This window comes from Amblyraja radiata, chromosome 26 (assembly GCF_010909765.2).
Source record: "Amblyraja radiata isolate CabotCenter1 chromosome 26, sAmbRad1.1.pri, whole genome shotgun sequence".
NCBI classification, from domain to species: domain Eukaryota; kingdom Metazoa; phylum Chordata; class Chondrichthyes; order Rajiformes; family Rajidae; genus Amblyraja; species Amblyraja radiata.
Genome location: NC_045981.1, coordinates 17848256 through 17871676, shown reverse-complemented (window position 1 = coordinate 17871676; position 23421 = coordinate 17848256). Strand labels below are relative to the sequence as shown.

General features: G+C 42.5%; 1 protein-coding gene across 3 annotated transcripts in view; it reads right to left on the bottom strand.

The window, feature by feature from the left end:
- The window catches only part of LOC116987985 (platelet-derived growth factor subunit A-like), a 53090-nt gene that overhangs the window by 21546 nt on the left and 8123 nt on the right, over positions 1-23421 (bottom strand). For all 3 annotated transcript variants that reach the window (XM_033044356.1, XM_033044359.1, XM_033044357.1), the window contains 2 exons: positions 12882-13002; positions 4207-4239 (listed from right to left, as the gene is read on the bottom strand). In XM_033044356.1, the coding sequence (XP_032900247.1) occupies positions 4207-4239; positions 12882-13002 (154 nt within the window). The remainder of the gene's footprint in view (positions 1-4206; positions 4240-12881; positions 13003-23421) is intronic.

Below are 23421 nucleotides of genomic sequence, written 5' to 3'. Positions count from 1 at the left end.
TCTTGATACTGAAAATAGCAAGCGAGACAACTGGGTAATGCTCACTTATTCAAATGTTTCACACGTGGAATAATATTGTGCTTCTCTCCTGCACACAAAGGATGCCTGGTATTTCACATTTAAACCAATACTGGATACTCATGAATATGAGATTTGCTAAGATTTAAAATTAAAACTCCATAAACCATAGCCAATCCAAACCCAACCAAAGTCTGGGTATTTTTCATGTATTTCATACCCATCCCAATATTTTGTAATAAAGTATAAAAAGACACTTGCTAAAAAAGAATTTCACTATACCTCGGTACAAGTGACAATAAAGAACCATTCTTCTACTGCCAGAGTGAGGTCGAACGCAAATTGGAGGAACAGCACCTCATATTTCACTTGGGCATCTTACAACCCTGCGGTATGAATATTTATTTCGCTAAATTCAAGTAATCCTTGCTTTTCCTCTCTCTGTCCCTCTCCCATCCTAGTTCTCCAACTAGTTTCATTGTCCTCCTGATTAAATTTTACTTTGTTGTCACCTTCTCCTCAGCTAACAATGAACCATTCTACATTTTCCTTGAACATCTTCCCCTTTGATCAGTCGTTTTCAAACCTTACCCTTCCATATCTCTATGTCTCCCTCTCACCTGAGTCTCAGTCTGAAGAAGAGTCTCAACCCGAAATGTCACCCATTCCTTTTCTCCAGAGATGCTGCCTGTCCCACTGAGTTACACCAGCATTTTGTGTCTATCTTCATTGAACTATTAGATCAACACAAAAAGCTGAAGTAGCTCAGCACGACAGGCAGCATCTCTGGAGAGAAGGAATGGGTGACGTTTCAAGACCCTTCTTCAGTTAGGGATAAGGGAAAACAAGACATATGATGCTTCACTGAACTATTGTTCACTGCAGGTAGACAAAAATGCTGGAGAAACTCAGCGGGTGAGGCAGCATCTATGGAGAGAAGGAAATAGGCAACGTTTCGGGTCGAAACTCTTGTTCACTGCATGTTTATTGCTATGGATCAGGAGCAGTAAAATTTACTGCAGGACTAAGCACATCATTCGATGATGATCTGGGTAAAGTATTAAGCTGAGCTCATACAATATGGCCCACCCTGGTCAGACTCTCCATGACTAAAGTCAGTTATAAATAGTTCTGTCCCATCAGCATCAGAGTAGGTAGTGTGGCTCAGTGTTGGGTGTTAAATGGATGACATCTTCGTGGCTGTTGGCGGAGAGATAAATAAGTACGGATGAGAGTAACAGGCAGAAAATGACCAGACTGGGGAGTTAAATGGGGACACAGGGAATCTTGAACAAAGCACAAAGTGCTGGAGAAACTCAGCTGGTCAGGCAGCATCTGGGGAGGGAAGGAACAGGGAGAGGGTCCTGACCCGAGACGTTGCCTACCCATTCCCTTCACAGATGCTGACTGACCCGCTGAGTTTCTCCAGCACTTTGTGTTTGGCTGACCAATTAAACTATTTTGCTCCCACTCACCATAAAATCACCTGGATGTATAAAAAACTGAATTTAAAATGTACCACAATGGTGGAAATATGAAAACTTTATGGCACATTTTAACAGAAAGAGCCTTTGGCTTCACATTTGACTCTTCTTCTCTTATCTGGCACCATTTTATCTCCTGTTTATCTCTAGCCTTTGGCTTCCCATCTGACAATCAAAACCCTTCTCACCTGTATCCACCTATCACTTACCATCCTTTGACCTCTTTTCCAGTGCCCCCCCCCTTCACTACTCAATTCTAAGGGCCCCGACTTATCCTAATCATGTCCAGTGATGCTGCCTGACCCGCTGAGTTACTCCAGCACTTGAACTTTTTTTTGTTGTAAAGCAGCATCTGCAGTTCCTTGCATTAAAAAAAAGTGAATGCTGTTTGTTTAGGTCTGCTGGTCAAGATGGGAATGGATGTAAATGCTTGAAAAATAGCATATTTTGGGAAATCTACGCCACCATTAACTTTCCAGGTCTCCTCGCACAACAGTGAAACCACTTGGAAGACAGGAATTTTCTGCAACGTGTTTAAACCGAACACTTGTCCTCATCCAGTTCAGCTTTTGCACCATAGCCTGAAAGCTGACATTTCTCATTTCACTCACTAGCTGGTCTCATTATATTTTCATTGCACCACTTTACTGAAGGAATAGCAATCATTTATTCCCAATGGAACATTTCCAAACTGATGTAGACTTCAGAGAAACAGAAAGAAACCACATAATTTGGATCAAACATGATTTAGACACAGTTTAACACAACATCAATAGTAAATTGTGCTTAAAACTTTAATATGTAGTCATCGTGTTTTTAGTTTAAAGATAAGTTGTGGAAACAAGCCCTTCGGCCCACCGAGTCCACACCGACCAGCGATCCCCGCACACTAACACACAAGGGACAATTTACAAATTTTCCAAGCCAATTAGCCTACAAACCTGTATGTCTTTGGAGTGTGGGAGGAAACCGGAGCTCCCGAACAAAACCCATGGGGAGAACGTACAAACTCTGTACAGACAGCACCCGCAGTCAGGATTGAAACCGGGTCTCCGGCGCTGCAACTATGCCGCTGTGCCACCGTGCCGCCTGTTTGTTGCATATTGTTTATTACTTATTGACAATAACATAAACCTTACACTCCAGTGTGAAAATGGAAAAATTGGTTTGTGCCTCTCGTGAACCAAATGTCTAGGAAATGCAAGTCTTTCACGAGGTTTCATAAACACTGCTTTCTTGGTCGGTATCACCTGGTTGCTTGAAGAGATTTTTAGCAAAGAGTTATGTTAAAACTATGCTTTTTAGTCAAATCATTGTAGTCTGGTGGTTAGGCTGCTGAATCAACATTTCAGCAGTCGTAGGTTCAACCTTACTACCATGCAAGGTATATAATTGACTTAATTTACCCTGGGGATCTCTACACCAGCCGCTGAAAGTGATCATAAAAGCTGCCAGGATGCTGCTAATATTCAATCCGTTCATTTGTGTCCATTGGGGAAGGAAGCCTGCCAGTACTACTTGCTCTCATCCACATGTGATGTGCCAGAGGAACATCAGGTGCGAAAATAGGAATGATTAATAAATACTGGCAGTAGAATTGAAAGCATATGAGGGATTTAAAAACTTTACTTTATATAAACCAAATACAGTTGGGGATGTGTTGGAAGGAACTGCAGATGCTGGTTTACACCGAAGATAGGCACAAAATGCTAGAATAACTCAGCGGGTCAGGCAGCATCTCTGGGGAAATTAAATAGGTGACGTTTTGGGTCCAGATCCTTCTTCAGTCTGAGAGTCAGGGGAGAGGGAAACTAAAGGTATGAAAAGATATAAATCAAAGCCAGTAACGATCAAGGAAATGTGGAACCCACTAGGGTCTCCAATTTTACACCATCGTCTTTCTCGCAACTTGTGTACAATTAGCTGTATAAGATTATTGTGATGCCGCTCCAGCCCTTTTGATAAGATCTTTAGGCAACAAAACATAGCAGCTATGGCATTGATTTGTCAATTATAATTAACTCCTGAGGTTAGTTTAGTTTAGTCTAGTTTAGTTTAGTCGAGAGACACAGCACAATAACAGGTTCTTCACCGACTGAGTCCACGCCGACCAGTGATCCCCGCACATTAACACTATCCCACACACACAAGGGACAATTTACATTTACACCAAGCTAATTAACCTACAAGACCTGTACCTATTTGGAGTGTGGGAGGAAACCAAAGATCTCGGAGAAAACCCACAAACTCCGTACAGCCAGCACCCATAGTCAGGATCGTACCAGAGTCTCTGGCATTGAAAGGGGCTGTATAGCAGCAACTCTATTGCTGCACCACCGTGCTGCCGTTTAGCTTAGTTTAGTTTAGTTTAGAGATACATCATGGAAACAGGCCCTTCGGCCCATCGAGTCCACACGGACAATCAATCACCCATTCACACTAGTTGCAGATGTAAGATCGGCCTTTCCTGAGAGCAAACCCACTCTCTGCGAGTTTGGTTAAACAAACTCATTAAGTGGATGACCTTACAACTGCAGGAGATACCAACCAAGAGACAAAGATTGCACCACCATCACACTTTCCAGCGCTTTTTTTGACTGTTTCCACATTTTACCCCTGAATGCAGCTTTAAGTCTAAATAGTGTATTGTTCACCTTATTATTTGTTGCATTTAAACACACAAGGCTCTGAACATTAGGCCTACCTGTTCTGGATCTGGGTCTGATGCCAGCAGGATCTGTTGAAAGAATATTAAAAATAATGCAATGTAAATAAATGGTATATTGTTATAAAACATTCATTAAACATATCGTTGAATAGATGTTAATTTTTGGAGATGTAACCTTTCGACATTATGATAACATTTCACTGGGGTGGTGGGATTTCACTTGGTCCACCCTGTTTTGACGAATACAATCAACCTGGCGTGCACAAACAGAAGATCAAACAGAACAAGTTGTCTTACAACTTTAGGCTGTGCACGCCATACGCAAGAAGAAGAAGAAGATGGAATTACACTGCATCTAGGAACATGTGACAATAAAGTATCCTTGAGTCATTGGAACCATTAAGATTATCAGCATTGAAAGTAAATCTATATCCACCTCCTCAAGATGAGCTGGGCAACGACACAATGCTGAGTTTCCATCCTTATAAAAAATCTATACAAAATCTATAAAAGCAAGTGTCAGCATTTTTGAAACCGTACAATGCAAATCTTTATTTCAAGAGGTTTCATACACAACTTTAAGGTTAAAATATTACAGGAATTAAATGAAAGAACTCAAAGCAGTTGTAGAAGGGAAGCTAACAGAGTGAGCCCCTTTGACATAGACTCCATTCTTGCTCCTCTCAGCAGGCTCGGGGTCAGAAAATCCACAGCAAAATAAGCTTCAGCAAGAAGGAAGCATCAGGAAACAAAGCAGAACAGGAGATAAGCAGTACAAATGAGCCTCAACTGCTCAATGGTATTGCATTGATATTGTATGGATGAGAATAGCTCATGACCCATCACTCATTATTAGAATTTCCACATGGGAATGAGGTTTGGGAATGCTAACACAACAACCTCCAATCCCAGACATAAAATCCGCAGAGCTATAAATCAGAACCTTCAGGTAACAATGCTAAATTCAGCGAGCCTCCTGAAATTTGCCGCAGTTTGTGCTTTTTTAATCATAGCAGTTGCAATCTTCTTCCTTCTATGAATGGTCAAATCCAATCAGGAATCTGGGCAACCTTCGAGATTTTAGTTGTCAAGAGTTCCACTCACTAGATCAACATTTGCTCCGCAGGGCATTTTAATTTACTTTAGAGATGCAGTGTGAAAACAGGCCCTTCGACCCATCGAGTCTGCGCCAACCAGCGATCACCCGTACATCAATTCTACCCTACACAGTTTGGAGAATTTCCAGAAGCCAATTAACCTACAAACCTGCACATCTTTGGAATGTGGGTGGAACTCGGAGCATCCAGAGAAAACCCACGTGGTCACAGGGAGAACGTGCAAACTTCATTCAGACAACACCCATAGTCAGGATCAAACCCAGGTCTCTGGAGTTGTAAGGCAGCAACTCTACTCCACCCTTGAATTTTATTCAATCACCGAAAGCACAGCTTTATGTATTCGAACACACCATGACCATTGACTGCATTTGATTAAAGACACTCCTGTTTTCATTTCCCTTGCCTCAGGAATGACTAAAAGACAAGATCAAGTAACTCGGTTGTCCCATTGCGGATGAATCCTTTGTGAGGCAGAGTTCCTCATCAAGTCAGAAATTTAACCTGGATACCAATGGAAAACACAACAACCTCAAAACCCAGACATAAAATCTGCAGAGCTCTGAACCAGAATGTCTAGGTCACAATGCCAAGTTCAGCAGACCTCCTGAAATTTCTACATGAGCAAGTCATTAAAAATATCTCACTTAGAATTTCAGAAAGGCCATCACTCCAGGTTTAATATTATCATTGTCCTATCTGGGACACGTGACAATAAACTCTCTTGACTTGACCTGTCATTAGTTAGTGTGTCATTTGTTAGATGTTGTGCAGAGGAGAAACATGGTTTCAAGATTCTGCAAATGGTGAAAAATGGCTTTACTATTAAATCATCCATAGTTTCACGATTGAATGAATAGTAAGGTTTGGGGTTTGGAGCCTGAATGGTTTGGATCCAAAACAATTGCCACTGTAAACAGTGTCCATGATGAAGTGTTTCAATCATCAACTTTGATACCAAAACTCCAAGAACATTTGCCTTGTAACAAATTTAAAAAGGTGCATATTTCATAGCATTAAAAGGCTATAATAAGTTCTTAGAGCAGAAATAGGCCTTTCAGCCATCGTCTACTCCGCCATTCAATCATGGCTGATCTATCTTTCCCCCCATTCTCCTGCCTTCTCCCCATAACCCCTGACACCCGTACTAATCAAGAATCTGTCAATCTCCACCTTAAAATTTGCCATTGGCTTTCAACTATCACCCATTCATCTGCGTGCCAATGCATGTTTAAAACTTTTTTTAAATGTTTTAATTCATAAAATATAAGTTAGAAAATGCAGTTCAGATGACAAACGTTGAAAGCAGCAAGGATTTCCCATGTAGTTTCCATTTGGACACGTGCAGCCTGATCTCCAGTGCTGTCTGTGTGGAGTTTGCATGTTCTCCCTGTGACGGATTGGGTTTCCTTCAATTGCTCTGGTTTTCACCCACATTCCACAAATATCCAGGCTGCAAAGACAATTGGCCACTGTAAATTGACCTCCAAGTGAGCTGGTGAATTGTAAAATCTGTGGGGAGTTGATGGGAATGTGGAGAGGTTAAAATGGGATCAGTATTAGATTAAAAAAAGGCAATGCTTGTTAGTCCATGAAGATTCAGTGGACTGGAAGGCTTATTTCTGAAAGAAAGTGCACTACATAACTCTATTTATCATTCTGAAGGACAACTGCATTAATTGAATTTAACCCTTAGAACGTAAAATATAAATTATATCATCATAGAATGTGCCCTAAATGTGTGAGTGTGTAATGTCTGGGTATGAGCAGTAAATTGTTCTGGCAGGTATTATAATAAACAGATTCAGCAGCTATTAGGAACTTGGTAGGACTCTGGTGTGGTGAAAGTGGAATGCATCAGAAGAAATGTTTGTATTGGACCATGACGTATTCTTGATATGTTATTGTCTTAAGAGGTCAGTGAAATTATTTGTGGGTGAGGTATAATGTTACTGCAAAGAATGCCGGGTATGTGCCTTCATGTGCCATTGTGACTGTGTGGGTCATGGCAGCTACAGCCTGCTGAAGGAATGTGAACTGAGAAATAATTAACTGGCCTGCCCGTGATTATAACTGTGTGTGGAAGGGATGTGTGCAACTTATTAGGTTAGAGAGCTGAGGTAACTTTTACTCAAATAAAGATGACTTTATCAGAAAAATTACTAATCAGTAAATAAAAACAAAGAGCTGAAATGTCATTAATGTGTGATCCAAAGACTTTACATCTGCAATTACTGTCAACTCCCTCAGCTTTATTAATGTAGTTCAAAGATAGCATGGAAACAGGCCCTTGGCCCATCAAATCTATGCTGACCATCGATCACTAGTTCACACCAGTTCTATGTTATCCCACTTTCCCAACCACTAGGGGCAATTTTACAGAGGCCAATTAACTTACCAATACTGTAACAGTAACAACAGAACAAGAGTTTTTTCAAAATAAAGGAGTCTAGCAAGGTATTGCATGCAAGAGGTGCAGGAATATGTGCATGCGTGTTAAATTTGCACGCGTGTGTCAATGTGTTGATGGTTAAATGTTTTATCTGTGAATATTCATCATTTGGTTTCATTTCTGGTTGATGCCGAAATGTTTGTCATAACTATTTTCATGGAGAATAGCTTTGAGATGAAGGCCGGGGCATGGAATGGTGGTGTAATTCAAGGATAGGCCAGCACGGTGGTTTAGCCAGAGTTGCTGCAAGACAGCTCCACGGTTCTGGGTTCAAATCCAATCTCGGGTGCTGTCTTTGTAGAGTTTGCAAGTTCTCCCTGAGAATGCATGGATTTCATCCCATGTAGTAAGTATGTGTTGGGAGGTTAATTAACTACTGTGTAAATCACCCCTAATGTAGGGAGATAGCAAAGGGAATTGGGAGGGAGCGCTGGTGATAGGATTGGGGGATTATGGAGGGGAGTTGAACTGATGACAACACTCTGAGAGCCAACATGGACCTGATGGGAGGAATGGCTTCTTTCCATACTGTAAATTATATGTGACAAACATATAGAAGCATTGTTTTGTTGTAGGAAGGAACTGCAGATGTTGGTTTAAACCGCAGATAGACATAAAATGCTGGAATAACTCAGCAGGACAGGCAGCATCCCTGAAGTAATGGGTGACGTTTCAGATCGAGACCCTTCTTCACACTTCAGACGGCAAGCATTGTTTGCTGAGAGTAACTAGGTTTATTAGGCTATTTTGGCATGTCTGCAAATTTATGCTCTGTTTCTTACAGTAATTTTTTTTTAGCTCGTTTAGTACAGTAATTCATCTTTTTATTGCTTAACTGCACCTTTCAAAAGGAAATTGGGCTGATTTTTAACTCTCTCTCTCTCTGATATCTCTAACACATGGGGAACTCCCCTATGTGGCTCATAGGGACAGAACACATGCTGTTACTCTGTGCTACCAAGCTGCAAGATCACAAGGCCTAAACCCACTTTAAGTTTAGGTTTAGATTGAGATTTAGCTTTAGGTTTATTATAATCACGTGTACCGAGGTACAAAGTTGTGTTTTGCATTCTGTCCAAACAGATCAGACATACTGTACACAAATCCAACCAAGTCTTACTCAAGTAATTAGAGGCCTTGCCTCTGTTCAGTGGGTTACCCTCATCCACTATTTACCTGCCTGTTCCATTAAAACTCCTCAGAGCAGTGATCACGCTGAATTTCCTGCCTCAGCCGCCTCTCATAGAAATGTCACGGTCTGGGTTTATGATCAGTGTCTGCATTTAATTGTGAAAGTAAGGTGTGTTCAGATTTTTACAGGGAATAGACATTCCTATGTGTTGAGGTCAAAAACTCCCACCACACTTGTGTAATTTTTCCCACAAACAAGAACAAATAGGTACAACTGCTTTGTTTGAGGGGAATTCCCCGTCAATAATACGTTGACTCTGAGGCAAAGGATAATAACCTACTTATGATTAGCTTTTGTTCCTAAGCAACCTATAATTATAAAACAGAAAAAAAAATCAAACAAGAGGCATGTAAGAGTTTACATCATGTCTAGAGTAAGACAGATCTTACATTTTTGCCATGTCGGGGATTTGATAAATTAGCCTGATTGCAATTAATTTGATTTCTTGCTGAGTGGCTTCCAAACAATATCTTTTTGAAAAGTGACTATTGTTTTCTATAAATTATTCACTATTTTTTTTCAGAGAGCTTGCATAAAAAAATACACCTTTATCGTTTCTGGGCGCATGACAAGTGATAGGCGCCACACAGAAACTATTCATCCAATTTCCACTGAAAATTGCAATGGTTTCTCCTTCAAAATTATAATTTTTTTTCCAAACATTTATCAAAATATTTCCCAAAATCTATCTGTGTAACCCCAAATCTTTTAACTATCTCCTCATTTCCCACGGACTCTTTTAAATTGTTGGGACTCCCCAAGATGAGGAAATAAATTCTCCCATTCAAGCGCTTAATCATTTAATGCGCTTCAATTAAAATTCCAATCCCTCCTTTGCTTTAGTGAAAATAAACACAGTGTATAATTTCTCTTCATGATTCTAAAGTTATATCCCTGCAATTAACGGTGCTCAAGGTTTAAACAGCTTGCAAAGCACGAGTAGACCAGACAATATCTGTACATAATGTTGAGTGTACAGATTGCAGTCCAAAATGGTATGTGAAACACTTATTTTGTGCACAGATTAATGATGCCCTTAACAATAGAATGAATCCAGGGTGTTCATTTTGTAAGTGAGCCCTATTTGGATTGAATGGCTAATCCCTTATGGGCCTGCCCCACTTAGGCAACTTTTTAGACGACTGCAGGAGACTATGCAGTCGCCACATGTAGTTGCCGGGCAGTCACCTTCATGGTCACGAGGGGTTCCCGCATTCTGGGAACTAGTCGCGGCCTCATTATGGTCGGCGCACATTTTTCAACATGAATGAAGCCGCCATGGAGAGTAGCGAGAATTCTCGTGCCGTAGGTGGAGCGCCAGGAGTTCCAAGGTTCTCGGAGGTTCTCGTAGGTTGGAGCCGGTGCTGACCGGTGAATTTCATTGGCTCATTGGGAAAAAAAGGTAAGCAGTGATTTTCAGAACCAAGGATAACCGACCGGTAACGTTAAATGTCCGCCGAGCTTCACAGCCGTGTATCTCTGGCTTCTTAAAAGTTGCCTCCGTTCCTTCTCCCCCCTCTTTTAAAGAACTTACCGCACACTGTGCTTTAGTCCTCTTAATTACAGCGCCAACCTTCCTGTTCACCGCAGTGTGTGTCTGTATCACCTTGCAAGCGGGGGCAGCGCTGTCTAAAAAATTCACACGGGCTGGTGAAGAAGTGTGTGTGTGTGTGTGTGTGTGTGTGTGTGTGTGTGTGTGTGTGTGTGTGTGTGTGTGTGTGTGTGTGTGTGTGTGTGTGTGTGTGTGTGTGTGTGTGTGTGTGCGCGCTTGTGTTCCACTCTGACAGTCGCCGTTCCAGTTGCCGGTTTTTCAGGCGACTGCTGGCAGCTTGACAATCGTCGGCAGTCGGCTGAAAAATCGCCCAAGTGGGATAGGCCCATTAACCTACTAAAAGCATCATTGAAAATAACCTGCAGCTTCAAAGTCAGCAGATGTCAAATGGACAACAATGCAGTAAGGAATCAGCAGCAGCAGCCAGTATCAAAGAACGCAGAAAGAAATGAGGAACAGAAAAGCCACTCTTGAAATATAACCCTTCATTTTTCTTTTTTGGTCCTTACTCACAAACAAGAGCATTGAGTCTCTCACCTCAAACCTATCCTTGATTCCCTCATCCTGGGGAAAATACTGTGTGCATTCACCCTATCTATACCCTCATGACTTTATACACCTCTACAAGTTCACCCCTCAGCCTACTGCGCTCCAAGGAATAAAGTCCCAGCCTGCCCAACCTCATGCTATAGCTCTGTCCCTCAAGTCCTGGCAACATCCTCATGGACCTAAGTTCATAAGTTCATGGTCATCGGGTCTGCGTCAACCAGCTATCCCTGTAGACTAGCATTATCCTACACACTAGGGATAATTTGCAGTCTTTACCAAACACAAATTAACCTACAAACCTGTACATCTATGAGTGTGGGAGAAAACCGGAGCACTTGTGGAAATCCCACATGGTCACGGGGAGAACGTACAAACACCGTACAGACAGCACTGGTAGTCAGGATTGAACCCGGGTCACTGGCGCTGTAAAGCAGCAACTCTACCGCTGCGCCACCGTGCCGACCCACTAAGTAGTTTACCGCTTAAACATGCAGTCACCATGGTAGCTACACATCAGTAACATATAGACTGGTGTGATGGAAAGAGCTGCTTGAGACATCATCGTAACAACGTGCATGTTTGTGTCTGCAACCCCAGATTCAATCCCCTCTCCCGACACATCTATTTCCATAGTTGTTCCACCTGTGGGATGATGATTGAGCTGCACATAAGATTACGGTCTCCATTTTATACATTTTCCAAAATGCACGTTTTATTTTGAACACAGACTTTGGAATGAACAGACTTATGAGCAGACATCAATGAGTTAATGGAGCCGCCTTCCTAATATCTGCAGTTTTGCTTTTAATCTCAATTATAACAAGATTAGAAAGTGACGTGCTGCTTGTTCTCTAGGGACTATCCCACAGAAGTTGACGTGTGGAGCTTTGTGGTCCAATTTATCTTGACGTTGTTTGAAGCTTGTACTGCTCGATGACTGACGTCAAATGTGCTAACTAGAGTCATAGAGTCATCCGGCGCAGAACAGGCCCTTCGTCCCAACTTGCCCGCACCAACCAACATGCCCCATCTACACTAGTCCCACTTGCCTGCATTTGTCCCACATCCCTCTAAACATATCCACGTACCTATCTAAATGCTTCTTAAATGTTGCTTTAAACCTGCCTCAACTACCTCCTCCGGCAGGTTCCTATTAAATCTTTCCCCCCGCCCCTAAACCTATGTCCTCTGGTTCTTGATTCCCCTACTCTGGGCATCGCAACAAACCACTCAACACTAGCTGCATAAAGTTTTGAAATGCTTTTCTCAGAACTAAGGTATTAGTTGCAGCGGATTACTCTTCACCGATATCAAAGCCGAGATCCTTACTGCTTTCAAAACAGGATACCCACAGCAGCTGCATCTAAGCTGCTGGAAACCTATAAATCCAGTTGCAGCACCGGATTTCCCAACTACCAACAGACAATCTCCAAGCCGGCAAACGTTGCAAAAGCATCAGTCTCCACGACATGATGTTAATAAGATTTACCTCTATCAGTCAGTCAGCTAAGCTTCCATCACGTATTTTCCATACAACCACATAATGAGCAGGATGAGTGGAACCGAAGGGCCTGTTTCCGTGCTGTAATTTCTGTAAATTGGAGCCATAGAGCCGTGCAGTTATGCAGCATGGAAACTGGCCCAGCAATCTAACCTACCGAGGGTAAAAGGCTCTGTGCATTGTCCCTATCTATTTCCCTCATGATTTTATGCATTTCGGTAAGATCACCCCTCATCCTCCTGCACTCCGAGGCATTAAGTCCAAGCCTGCCCAACCTATCCCCATAGCTCAGGCCCTCGAGTCCTGGCAGCATTCCCGTAATATTGGCAATGTTTCTGTGCCCCACTGACCTTTGGCTTCGACACCCAGGAGATGTTCCAGGTCACCAATACTCCGGATGTCTGCTTGTCCAATTATCTTCAGAACATCATCCGGGAGACCATCCTCTTTGTCAGTGTCCTTTGGCATATCCTGTTCGAGAAAATAACATGGTTACAAATCCAAAGACAAATAAATGTTAAGCATGCACGAGACAATGTTGTATTTAGTAAGCATTGGGTGTCAGTGGTTTAGTGTTTAGAACTCAAAAGTGAGAGATGCAAAGAGAAAGGGAGAACGAGGATGGCCCATGTAACAAATGGCACAAAACAAAATTAACCAGTGAGCAAGAAATTGGAGCATCTACAATTTAATGTAAATCAAAAACCTTTGTGCTGCCAACATGTGATAAATGAAAGGCAATGACTAGATGATCCACCGAGATAAAGACAGAGACTAACAGCATTATAATATCTTGGATCTATAAGTTTATCTGGGTCTCTGATGATCAAGAGATTCACTACAATCTTCTGTAGGAAATGAAATCAACCACATCCAGGAATTTGCCCAGTTCTGAACGTGTGCAGCACCAAGATCCTTCCTTGATAAAAAAAAAAGGCACAAGGTGCTGGAGTAACTCAGCGGGTCAGGCAACTCTGGAGAACAGGGATAGACAACGTTTTATTGTCACCGTGAAACGTCACCTATCCATATTGTGTCTTTCAGCTATTTTGTGATTTTCTTTGGTAAACCAGCATCTGCAGTTGCTTGTTACGACATTTGGACTGTTAGTTTAGTTTAGTTTAGGGATTCAACACGGAAACATGCCCTGTAGCCCACCGAGTCCGCGTCAACCAGTGATCACCATACACTTGCACTATCCTATACACGAGGGACTATTTACAATTTTTACCCAAGCCAATTAACCTTGACTTGTGAACCTCTTTCTTGGAAATAACTAAATATCTGGTACTGTTTTTGATTGTTAATGATCCATTATTTGGTATCTTATGACCAAATGTAAAAATAAAATTGTGGACATGACATTGGACTCAAACACTTCTGTTCTTTTGGTGTTACATGTGTCAAGTTGCTTCCAATTATCCTGTGTCAGTCAAGGGCAAGAATTGCACCCTTTGGTAAATTGAATTGGACAATAGTTTGTCCCTCACTCACACAGGCTGAAGGTGCGCAGAGAAAACAGATCTTTTCAGTTGTGTGATTTTAGTTTGATGCCGACACAAGAGGCTGCAGATGCTAAAATCTCGAGTAAAAAACAGATTGCTGGAGGAATTCAGCTAGTCAGGCAGCATCTGTGCAGGGAAATGGAGTCTAAAGAAGGGTCCAAAACGTATTTCCTTCCACAGATGCTGCCTGGCCCGCTAAGTTCCTCAAGCAGTCTGTTTTTTAACTACTTGTTTGATGTCACAGATTACAAACTGGACTTCAATTAAGATGCAACGAACTGCAGATACTGGAACCTGGAGCACAACACAAAGTGCAGGAGGAACTCAGCGGCTCAGGCAGCATCGGTGGTGGGAATGGACAATTGGCATTTTGGGTCAGGGCCCTTCTTCAGGACTCCAATGATTCCCATTAACATCACTATTGTAAGTAGCAAAATAAGCAACCTACACTAACATCACAATGTACAGGAATTCTCATTGGCTTCCACATCTCTTGGCGATTGATTAGAAAAAAAGAGATGGTTGGAGAGAAGTGTGGTATTTACTATTGTCAGATGTGGTCAAAATTTCTTACGTCTTTGGGGAATGATGTGGTTGCAGTTTAGATTTCTCAAATATTATTTTTAGCCATGTCCTTTTCCTTCCAAACCATTTCCCTGCACGCCCAGCAAGCTTTGGCTATAGAAACTCTTGTCAAAAATCTCAGCAGAAAATTCCGTGTCCAATCACGCCCTCCGACCCTTCTCTCCCTGCTTGGTTGCAAGCTGCTTATGCCTAGAGACTCACCACACGCATATACTACCTCTCAATCCATCCTCTGCAATCCAGAGCCAATATCTGAGTTGGTGGCCATGATTGTCAGATTTATCCCTAACTTATTGCTCAACTTTAGACTTTCAGACTTTAGAGATGAGTTGAGTTTAGTTTATTGTCACATGTACCGAGCTACAGTGAAAAGCTTTTGTTGCGTGCTAACGAGTCAGTGGAAAGACAATACATGATTACAATCATGCCATCCACAGTGTACAGATATATGATAAAGGGGATAACTTGAATAATGTGTAGTGCAAGTTAAGCCAGTAAAGTCCGATCAAGAATAGTCAGAGAGTCTCCAATGACATAGATAGTAGTTCAGGACTGCTCAGATACAGTGCAGAAACAGGCCCTTCGGCCCACCGAGTCCGAGCCAACCAGCGATCACCCCGTACACTAACTTACACACACTAGGGACAATTTTACAACTTACCGAAGCTAATTAACCTACAAACCAGTACGTCTTTGGAGTGTGGGAGGAAAGCGAAGTACCCGGAGAACACCTACGTGGTTACAGGGAGAACGTGCAAACTCCATACAGACAGCACCCGTAGTCAGGATCGAACCCGGGTCTCTGGCGCTGTAAGGCAGCAATTCTACCATTGCGCCACCATGCTGTCACATAGCTACCAGAGCTTAGACTAGTGGGAAGTTATAGGCTACCTGAAAGAAAAGCAAAGGGATGATGTGTGTGCTGAAGGAGGGCTGTACACTCTTACCATCAGTATCTTAACTGGAAACAAATGATGAAGGGCAGGTGGGATATCCTCTCGGAATGAATGCTAACATTGCATTTGCCTTCCTTACTAATGACTCAACCTGCAAATTAAACGTCACCCATTCCTTTTCTCCAGAGATGTTGACTGTCCCGCTGAGTTACTCCAGTCCTATTTGTGTCTACCTTCTGCAAATTAACCTTTTGGGAATCCTGCACTAGCACTCCCGATATGAATCCTCACCCCGTTTAGAAAATGGTCTAATTGTTACCTTTAATGATATCCTCCTTTCTTCTGCATGTAAAATAAATGGTTGTGTAAAAGAAAATAGAATTGCCGACTGCAATTTTAGTTTTATCGTGACCTTAAGTCATTTCACTGGGAAACTAATGATTGCTTAGATATTGCTGCATGATTTAGAATGCCATATAGCCATTGTTTCCATGGGGGCCACTGTGACTTAAACTAAAGTAAGTGATGCATTCCATCTTTGGAAAATTGTTTCAACTCCATGGGAATAATATTCTGAAACCTCAATGACCTGCCTGCGGTCTTTTTCCATCAGCCACCGCATGGGACGGGAATGGTCCAGAATTCCATTTGGAACAATGGCCCTAAAAATTCACATCTGTTCTTACATTAATTTTGTGGTTGGCAACTCTGTCAATGCATGGATGCTTTCATTCCAAGCCTTGATCCATGGTTCATTTGTGAGGGTAGCATCTTTGCTATCCGGTAGAAGCACCCTGCTTTAAAAATCAAGAGGTCTTGTTGTGCAGACTCCGGATAGAATCACCAAAAGATTAGAGTACAGAAGAGATTCTTAAAAACATTTGAAGTTTAGTTTATTGTCACGAGTACAGATACAGTGAAGTTGCTGCCAGTTCTTTAAACTACTGCTCCTGTTCCCAAAAGCAGTGGAATCACAGTCATACAGCACGGAAACAGACCCTGCTTGACCACGCCAACCAAGATGCACATCTAGACTAGTCCCCACCTGCCCATGTTTGACCCCTATCCCTCTAAACCTTTGTACCTGTCCAAATGTCTTTTAAATGTTGTGATGGTACCTGCTTCAACTCCCTTCTCAGTTGAACACTGTGCACCCTTGTTCTGCGTGCTATTGCATCAAATCAGAGGAGACACGAGTACAATCTTCTTGCAGAAGGTGCCGCATTCCAGCGTAATTGTGATTATAATCTACTGGGAACATGAGCTACTTTCATACAGAGGATGGTGGATATATGGAACGAGCTTCCAGAGGAGGTAGTTGCTAGTGCAACTTCCAATTCTCTGAAAAGTCCAAACTTGACCGAAGGAGATATGCAACTTCAATATTCTTAATTTAATGCCCGATATCCTGGTTACTTCCAAGAGGCAATGCGAAAGCAAACTTGTTTCCCTATTTTCCAGTTCTGACAAGGAGTCCCAGGCCTGAAACATTAACTGTTTCTCTTTCCACAGATGCCACTGAACCTGTTGTGTGGTTCCAACATTCTCTGTCTTATTTTCAGATATTCTCTTCGGGTGAATTTTGATTATAAGCGGCTGGGAACATGAGCTACCTTCATACAGAGGATGGTGGATGTATGGAACGAGTTGCCAGAGGAGGTAGTTGAAGCATTTAAATGACATTTGGACAGGTACATGGTGTAGAGGAATATGAGCCAAATGTGGGCAGGTGGGACTAGTATAGATGGGCACCTTGGTCAGCATGGGCAAGTTGGGCCTGTTTCCGTGCTGTATGACTCTATGACTACTGCTTTTGGGAAGAGGGGCAGTAGTTCAAAGAACTGGCGCCAACCTCTTCCATCCCATACACCCTCTATAACTCCCCCCCACACACACACACACACACATACACACTAATCCCCAACACTTTCATCCATTTTTCTGTGCAACAACCAGCAAGTCTTGATGGAACGTCATGACTTGGTGTCAAGGCAACAACCTTTCTCTCAATGTCAGCAAGACAAATGAGAAAGCGATCGACTTCAGGAAGCGAAACAGTACACATATTCCAGTTTGCATTGATGGTGCCGAAGTAGAAATGGTTGAAAGCTTCAAATTCGTAGGAGTAAATATCACCAGCAACTTGTCTTGGACCACCCGTATTGAACCAATGGTCAAGAAAGTACACCAACACCTCGACATCCTTAGGAGGCTGAGGGGTAATGGCATGTCCCCAACATCTCTCACCAACTTCTACAGATGCGCCGTAGAAAGCATTTTATCGGGGTGCATCACAGCAAGGTTTGTGAACAGCTCCATCCAAGACTGCAAGAAAATTTCAGAGCATTGGGGACACAGCCCAGACCATCACACTAACCAACCTCCCTTCCATTGACTTCATTAACACCTCACACTGCTTCGGCAAGGCCACCAGCATAATCAAGGCTGAGTCACTCCCCTCTCCCATCAGGCAAGATATACAGAAGTGTGAAAAAATGCACACTCCGCATTCAGGGACAGTTTCTTCCCATCTGTAATCAGGAAAATGAACCATCTGATCAACAACTAGAGAGAGGCCTTAGCTACTATCTACCTCATTGGAGATCTTCAGACTATCTTTGATCGGCCTTTATCTTGCACTAAACATTATTCACATTATTCCCTTTAGAAACATAGAAACATAGAAAATAGGTGCAGGAGTTGGCCATTCGGCCCTTCGAGCCTGCATCGCCATTCAATATGATCATGGCTGATCATCCAACTCAGTATCCTGTACCTGCCTTCTCTCCATACCCCCTGATACCTTTAGCCACAAGGGCCACATCTAACTCCCTCTTAAATATAGCCAATGAACTGGCCTCAACCTTTATCATGTATCTGTACACTGTGAATGGCTCAATGTAATCATGTAATGTCCTTCCGCTGACTGGTTAGCACGCAACAAACGCTTTTCACTTTACCTCGGTACACATGACAATAAACTAAACTCAAACACGTTTTAGTCTTTATCAGGGATGCATGCATCCAAGCACACCAGAAAACTCTTGACCATAGTGGCATCCATCAACCAGCACCAGTGCACTTTCACCCCAGATCCATGGCTGTCGAAATACTAGCACAACTATTAAGACTCTGGTCTTAATAGTTTCTCAGGCTCACTTCCTTTTGAAAAATTACGATGAGCACATGCAAAAAGCACAGGCTATTAATATCTAGCTTGTATACATGGATCAATCGAACAAATGTACCAACCATCAATTAATGAAAAATGGATGATAAGGCTGTGCAGGTTTTTTACTTCAAGATATCGTTTTACTTGTACTGAAACCCAGGAGTATGTATGAATGAGTCTTACTGTGCAATATCTTCTGCCAGCCAATGTAATGAGAGATATTGTGGTCGCCTTACATATTCTCCGATAATCAATTTACTGTAATGTTTGAATGTTAGACCTAGTCAGGTCTAACCCCAAGCACTGCAGAGAATAAAGACCCTGCTTTCAATCTGTTTATGTAAACAGTTGTTTAACAATTTACACAAGCTGAGGTGTTCAGAAAACGTCAGTTTCCCTTTCAAAGAAATCCTTTTGCTCAGGGAATCCCCCCCACAGGCCGCATCCATCTTAAGAACAAATTTATCAAGGGGCTATGAATAATAACGATTAAAATGTTTCACCATGTTCTCAATTCAGAGCGACCATTTCCTTACACTAGCTCCATGATGCTAATTTGTAAAAATAATAAACTGAAAAGGTTGTGGTTAACTTCTTTAACTGGCACAAACCTATAACTTAGGTTTGGGTCTAATGTCTAATGAATGGTTTAAAATTACATATGGGTCACGCAGTTGCCACTTTTCAATTAAACTGCCAGAAGAACAGTATCTGCATTGATGAACAGAATCTTTAAAATGAGACCCGAGTTATGGACTAAACGTTTCACTCCAGCTGTTTGTGTCATCTGCTGAGTTACTCCAGATTTTTGTTACTCCAGATCTTCGTTTTAAACCAGCATCTGCAGTTCCTTCCTGCTCAGTGGAAGGAAATCCTGTTTTAGAGTGAAGATGCAAGCCATCAGCTTCATTGACAGGTCCCAACAAAGCTTACATACAAAACTTCAGTTGCAACAGAAGGAATAAAGGTTTCATTTCGGAGAGCTAAGAACAATTGCTTCTAGTGATAAGAAGTGGGCTTCAGAATATAAAGTGGGAGCCATTAACCACTTCCGTTCTTGCTGCAGTGACTCTAAACTGCATGTGCGACTGAATACATGATGCATTCTGCACAGAACATACCAACAGATACAATGTACACGGTAATATGTCATTGCAGGGAGAGATGTCATCAGGTTTCACACTGACAAAGGTTCAAAGCGCATCAATGTTGCATATGTTGCTTCACCAAATTGCCTCCCAGTGTACCTCTAATTGATGGGTTTCACCAAAACACCCAGTTAAAAAGCATAACCCCAGGTGATCCAAGACTAAAAGATTGAGATTGCATTAAGGAGGCCTACTTCTTCTTCTTCTTGTGTATGGCGTGCACAGCCTAAAGTTGTAGGACAACTTGTTCTATTTGATCTTATTTGATTGTGCACACCGGGTTGATTGCATTCGTCGAAACAGGGTGGACCACGTGAAGAATGCAATCTTCCACCCCAAGGAGGCCTGCAAGGAAGTATTAGACAATAGACAATAGGTGCAGGAGTAGGCCATTCGGCCCTTCGAGCCAGCAACGCCATTCTCTGTGATCCGATGGCTGATCATCCACGTTCAGTACCCCGTTCCTGCCTTCCCACCATATCCCCTGACTCCGCTATCTTTAAGAGCTCTATCTTACTCTATCTTGAAAGCATCCAGAGAATTGGCCTCCGCTGTCTTACATAGAAACATAGAAACATAGAAATTAGGTGCAGGAGTAGGCCATTCGGCCCTTCGAGCTTGCACCACCATTCAATATGATCATGGCTGATCATCCAACTCAGTATCCCGTACCTGCCTTCTCTCCATACCCTCTGATCCCCTTAGCCACAAGAGCCACATCTAACTCCCTCTTAAATATAGCCAATGAACTGGCCTCGACTACCCTCTGTGGCAGAGAGTTCCAGAGATTCACCACTCTCTGTGTGAAAAAAGTTCTTCTCATCTCGGTTTTAAAGGATTTCCCCCTTATCCTTAAGCTGTGACCCCTTGTCCTGGACTTCCCCAACATCGGGAGCAATCTTCCTGCATCTAGCCTGTCCAACCCCTTAAGAATGTTATAAGTTTCTATAAGATCCCCTCTCAATCTCCTAAATTCTAGAGAGTATAAACCAAGTCTATCCAGTCTTTCTTCATAAGACAGTCCTGACATCCCAGGAATCAGTCTGGTGAACCTTCTCTGCACTCCCTCTATGGCAATAATGTCCTTCCTCAGATTTGGAGACCAAAACTGTACGCAATACTCCAGGTGTGGTCTCACCAAGACCCTGTACAACTGCAGTAGAACCTCCCTGCTCCTATACTCAAATCCTTTTGCTATGAAAGCTAACATACCATTCGCTTTCTTCACTGCCTGCTGCACCTGCATGCCTACTTTCAATGACTGGTGTACCATGACACCCAGGTCTCGCTGCATCTCCCCTTTTCCTAGTCGGCCACCATTTAGATAATAGTCTGCTTTCCTGTTTTTGCCACCAAAATGGATAACCTCACATGTATCCACATTATACTGCATCTGCCAAACATTTGCCCACTCACCCAGCCTATCCAAGTCACCTTGCAGTCTCCTAGCATCCTCCTCACAGCTAACACTGCCCCCCCCAGCTTAGTGTCTTCTGAAGCAACGAATTCCACAGATTCACAACACTCTGGGTGAAAACGTTTTTTCCTCATCTCTGTTTGAAATGGCCTACCCCTTATTCTTAAACTGTGGCCCCTAGTTCTGGACTCCCCCAACATCGGGAACATGTTTCCTGCCTCTAGCGTGTCCAATCCCTTAATAATCTTATGTTTCAATAAGATCGCCTCTCATCCTTCTAAATTCCAGAGTATACCAACCCAGCCACTCCATTCTATCCACATATGACAGTCCCGCCATCCCAGGAATTAACCTCGTGAATTTACGCGGTATTATTACTGAATACATATGTCAAGCAGAATGTCTGCAGAAATAAGGAGTGCAGTGATCACAACACAAGCTAGTTGGTGTCATACTGCAGATTGGTGCAATACTGAGTTCATAAGATCATAACATCAGGCAACTGAAACATCCTACCAACAATTAGAGAGCAGTCTTGAGTTTACTGTCTACCTTATTGGAGACCCTCCGACTATGTTTGAATGGACTTTACTGGACTTTATCTAATATCTAAATATTATTCACGTTATTCCCTTAATCATGTGCCTGTACACCGTGGATGGCTTGATCGTAATCATGTTTTGTCTTTCCGCTGACCAGTTAGCACGCAACAAAAGCTTTTCACTGTACCTCGGTACACGTGACAATAAACTAAACTAAACCAAACTACACCATAAGACATAGGAGCAGAATTAGGCCATTCGCCCTATCGGGTCTGCTCCGCCATACGATCATGGCTGATCTATTTTTCCCTCTCAACCCCATTCTCCTGCCTTCACACCATAACCTTTGAGTTTTAGCCCTTTGTAATCAAGAACCTATAAACGTCCACTTTAAAAATATGTAATGGCTTGGCCTCCACTGCAATCTATGGCAATGAATTCCATAGATACACCACCCTCTGGCTAAATAAATTCCTCCTCATCTTCTGTCATCTGATGAGCATGTTAAGGGATCCAAGGACATTGATAGTAAGGTGGTCAAACTGATAGCACAGGCACTGTGGTGCCTGGAGTTTCTGACTGAGATGCTATTTTTTTTGGTCCGAAGTGATCTACATCCTTCGCATGAATAGAAAAGACAAAAAGAAGTCATTGGGAATCTTGAATAAATAGAGACATCAATACCAACGGCAACAATGTGGGAATGTAATAATGCACAGGACAAGGAGCACATTGAGCCCTGTCTTTGCACAGACCATATGCATCATGTTCAATCTATCTTAACACTACTTCTACATTTAATATTAGTAAGGAAAACCTTGCAATTTTTGGCAAAAAATCTAATTGCATTGATCATTTTAATATCAGTAGCAAGTACGTTAGTCGGAACAATGATAGGCAATTTCCTTCTCCCAGTCTTATTGTCTTTGTATATATCCATTTCTTGACAAAGTACGAGGTGAATGGCTTCTGTGATGGGGGCATAATAATGAGGCAGCTTGGAGGGATTGTATATTGGGCATTTCTAAGTGAATGTTTCTGGATTCAGGGTCAGCAAAGTAACAGTTTCAATGGAACAGACTGAGGCTGGGCAATGCAACACAAGTACAAAGAGAGGTTGAAAAAATTGCAAAGAAATAGGAAAGCTACATGGTGGGCATAGCGTGTTGAAAGCAGCACAGTGGCACAAAGGTAGAGTTGCTGCCTTACAGCGCCAAAGACCTGGGTTCAATCATGACTACAGGTGCTGTCTATACGGGGTTTGTACGTTTCCCCCCATGACCACGTGGGTTTTCCCCAGTGCTCCAGTTTCCTCCCAGGCTCCAAAGACGTACAGGTTTGTAGGTTAATTGGCTTCGGTAATAAATTGTAAATTGTCCCTTGTGTGTAGGATAGTGCTGGTGTACGGGGTGATCGCTGGTCGACGCGGACACTTTGGGCTGAAGGGCCTGTTCCCGCACTGTATCTCTAAAGTAAACTAAACTACAGTCAGCCTTTGCATAGCTCAGCATGGTTAGGGAGTAGCTCCACCCAAGACCGCAAAAAATTGCAGAGATTTGCGGACGCAGCCCAAACCATCACACGAACCAACCTCCCTTCCATTGATTCCATCTACACTTCATGCT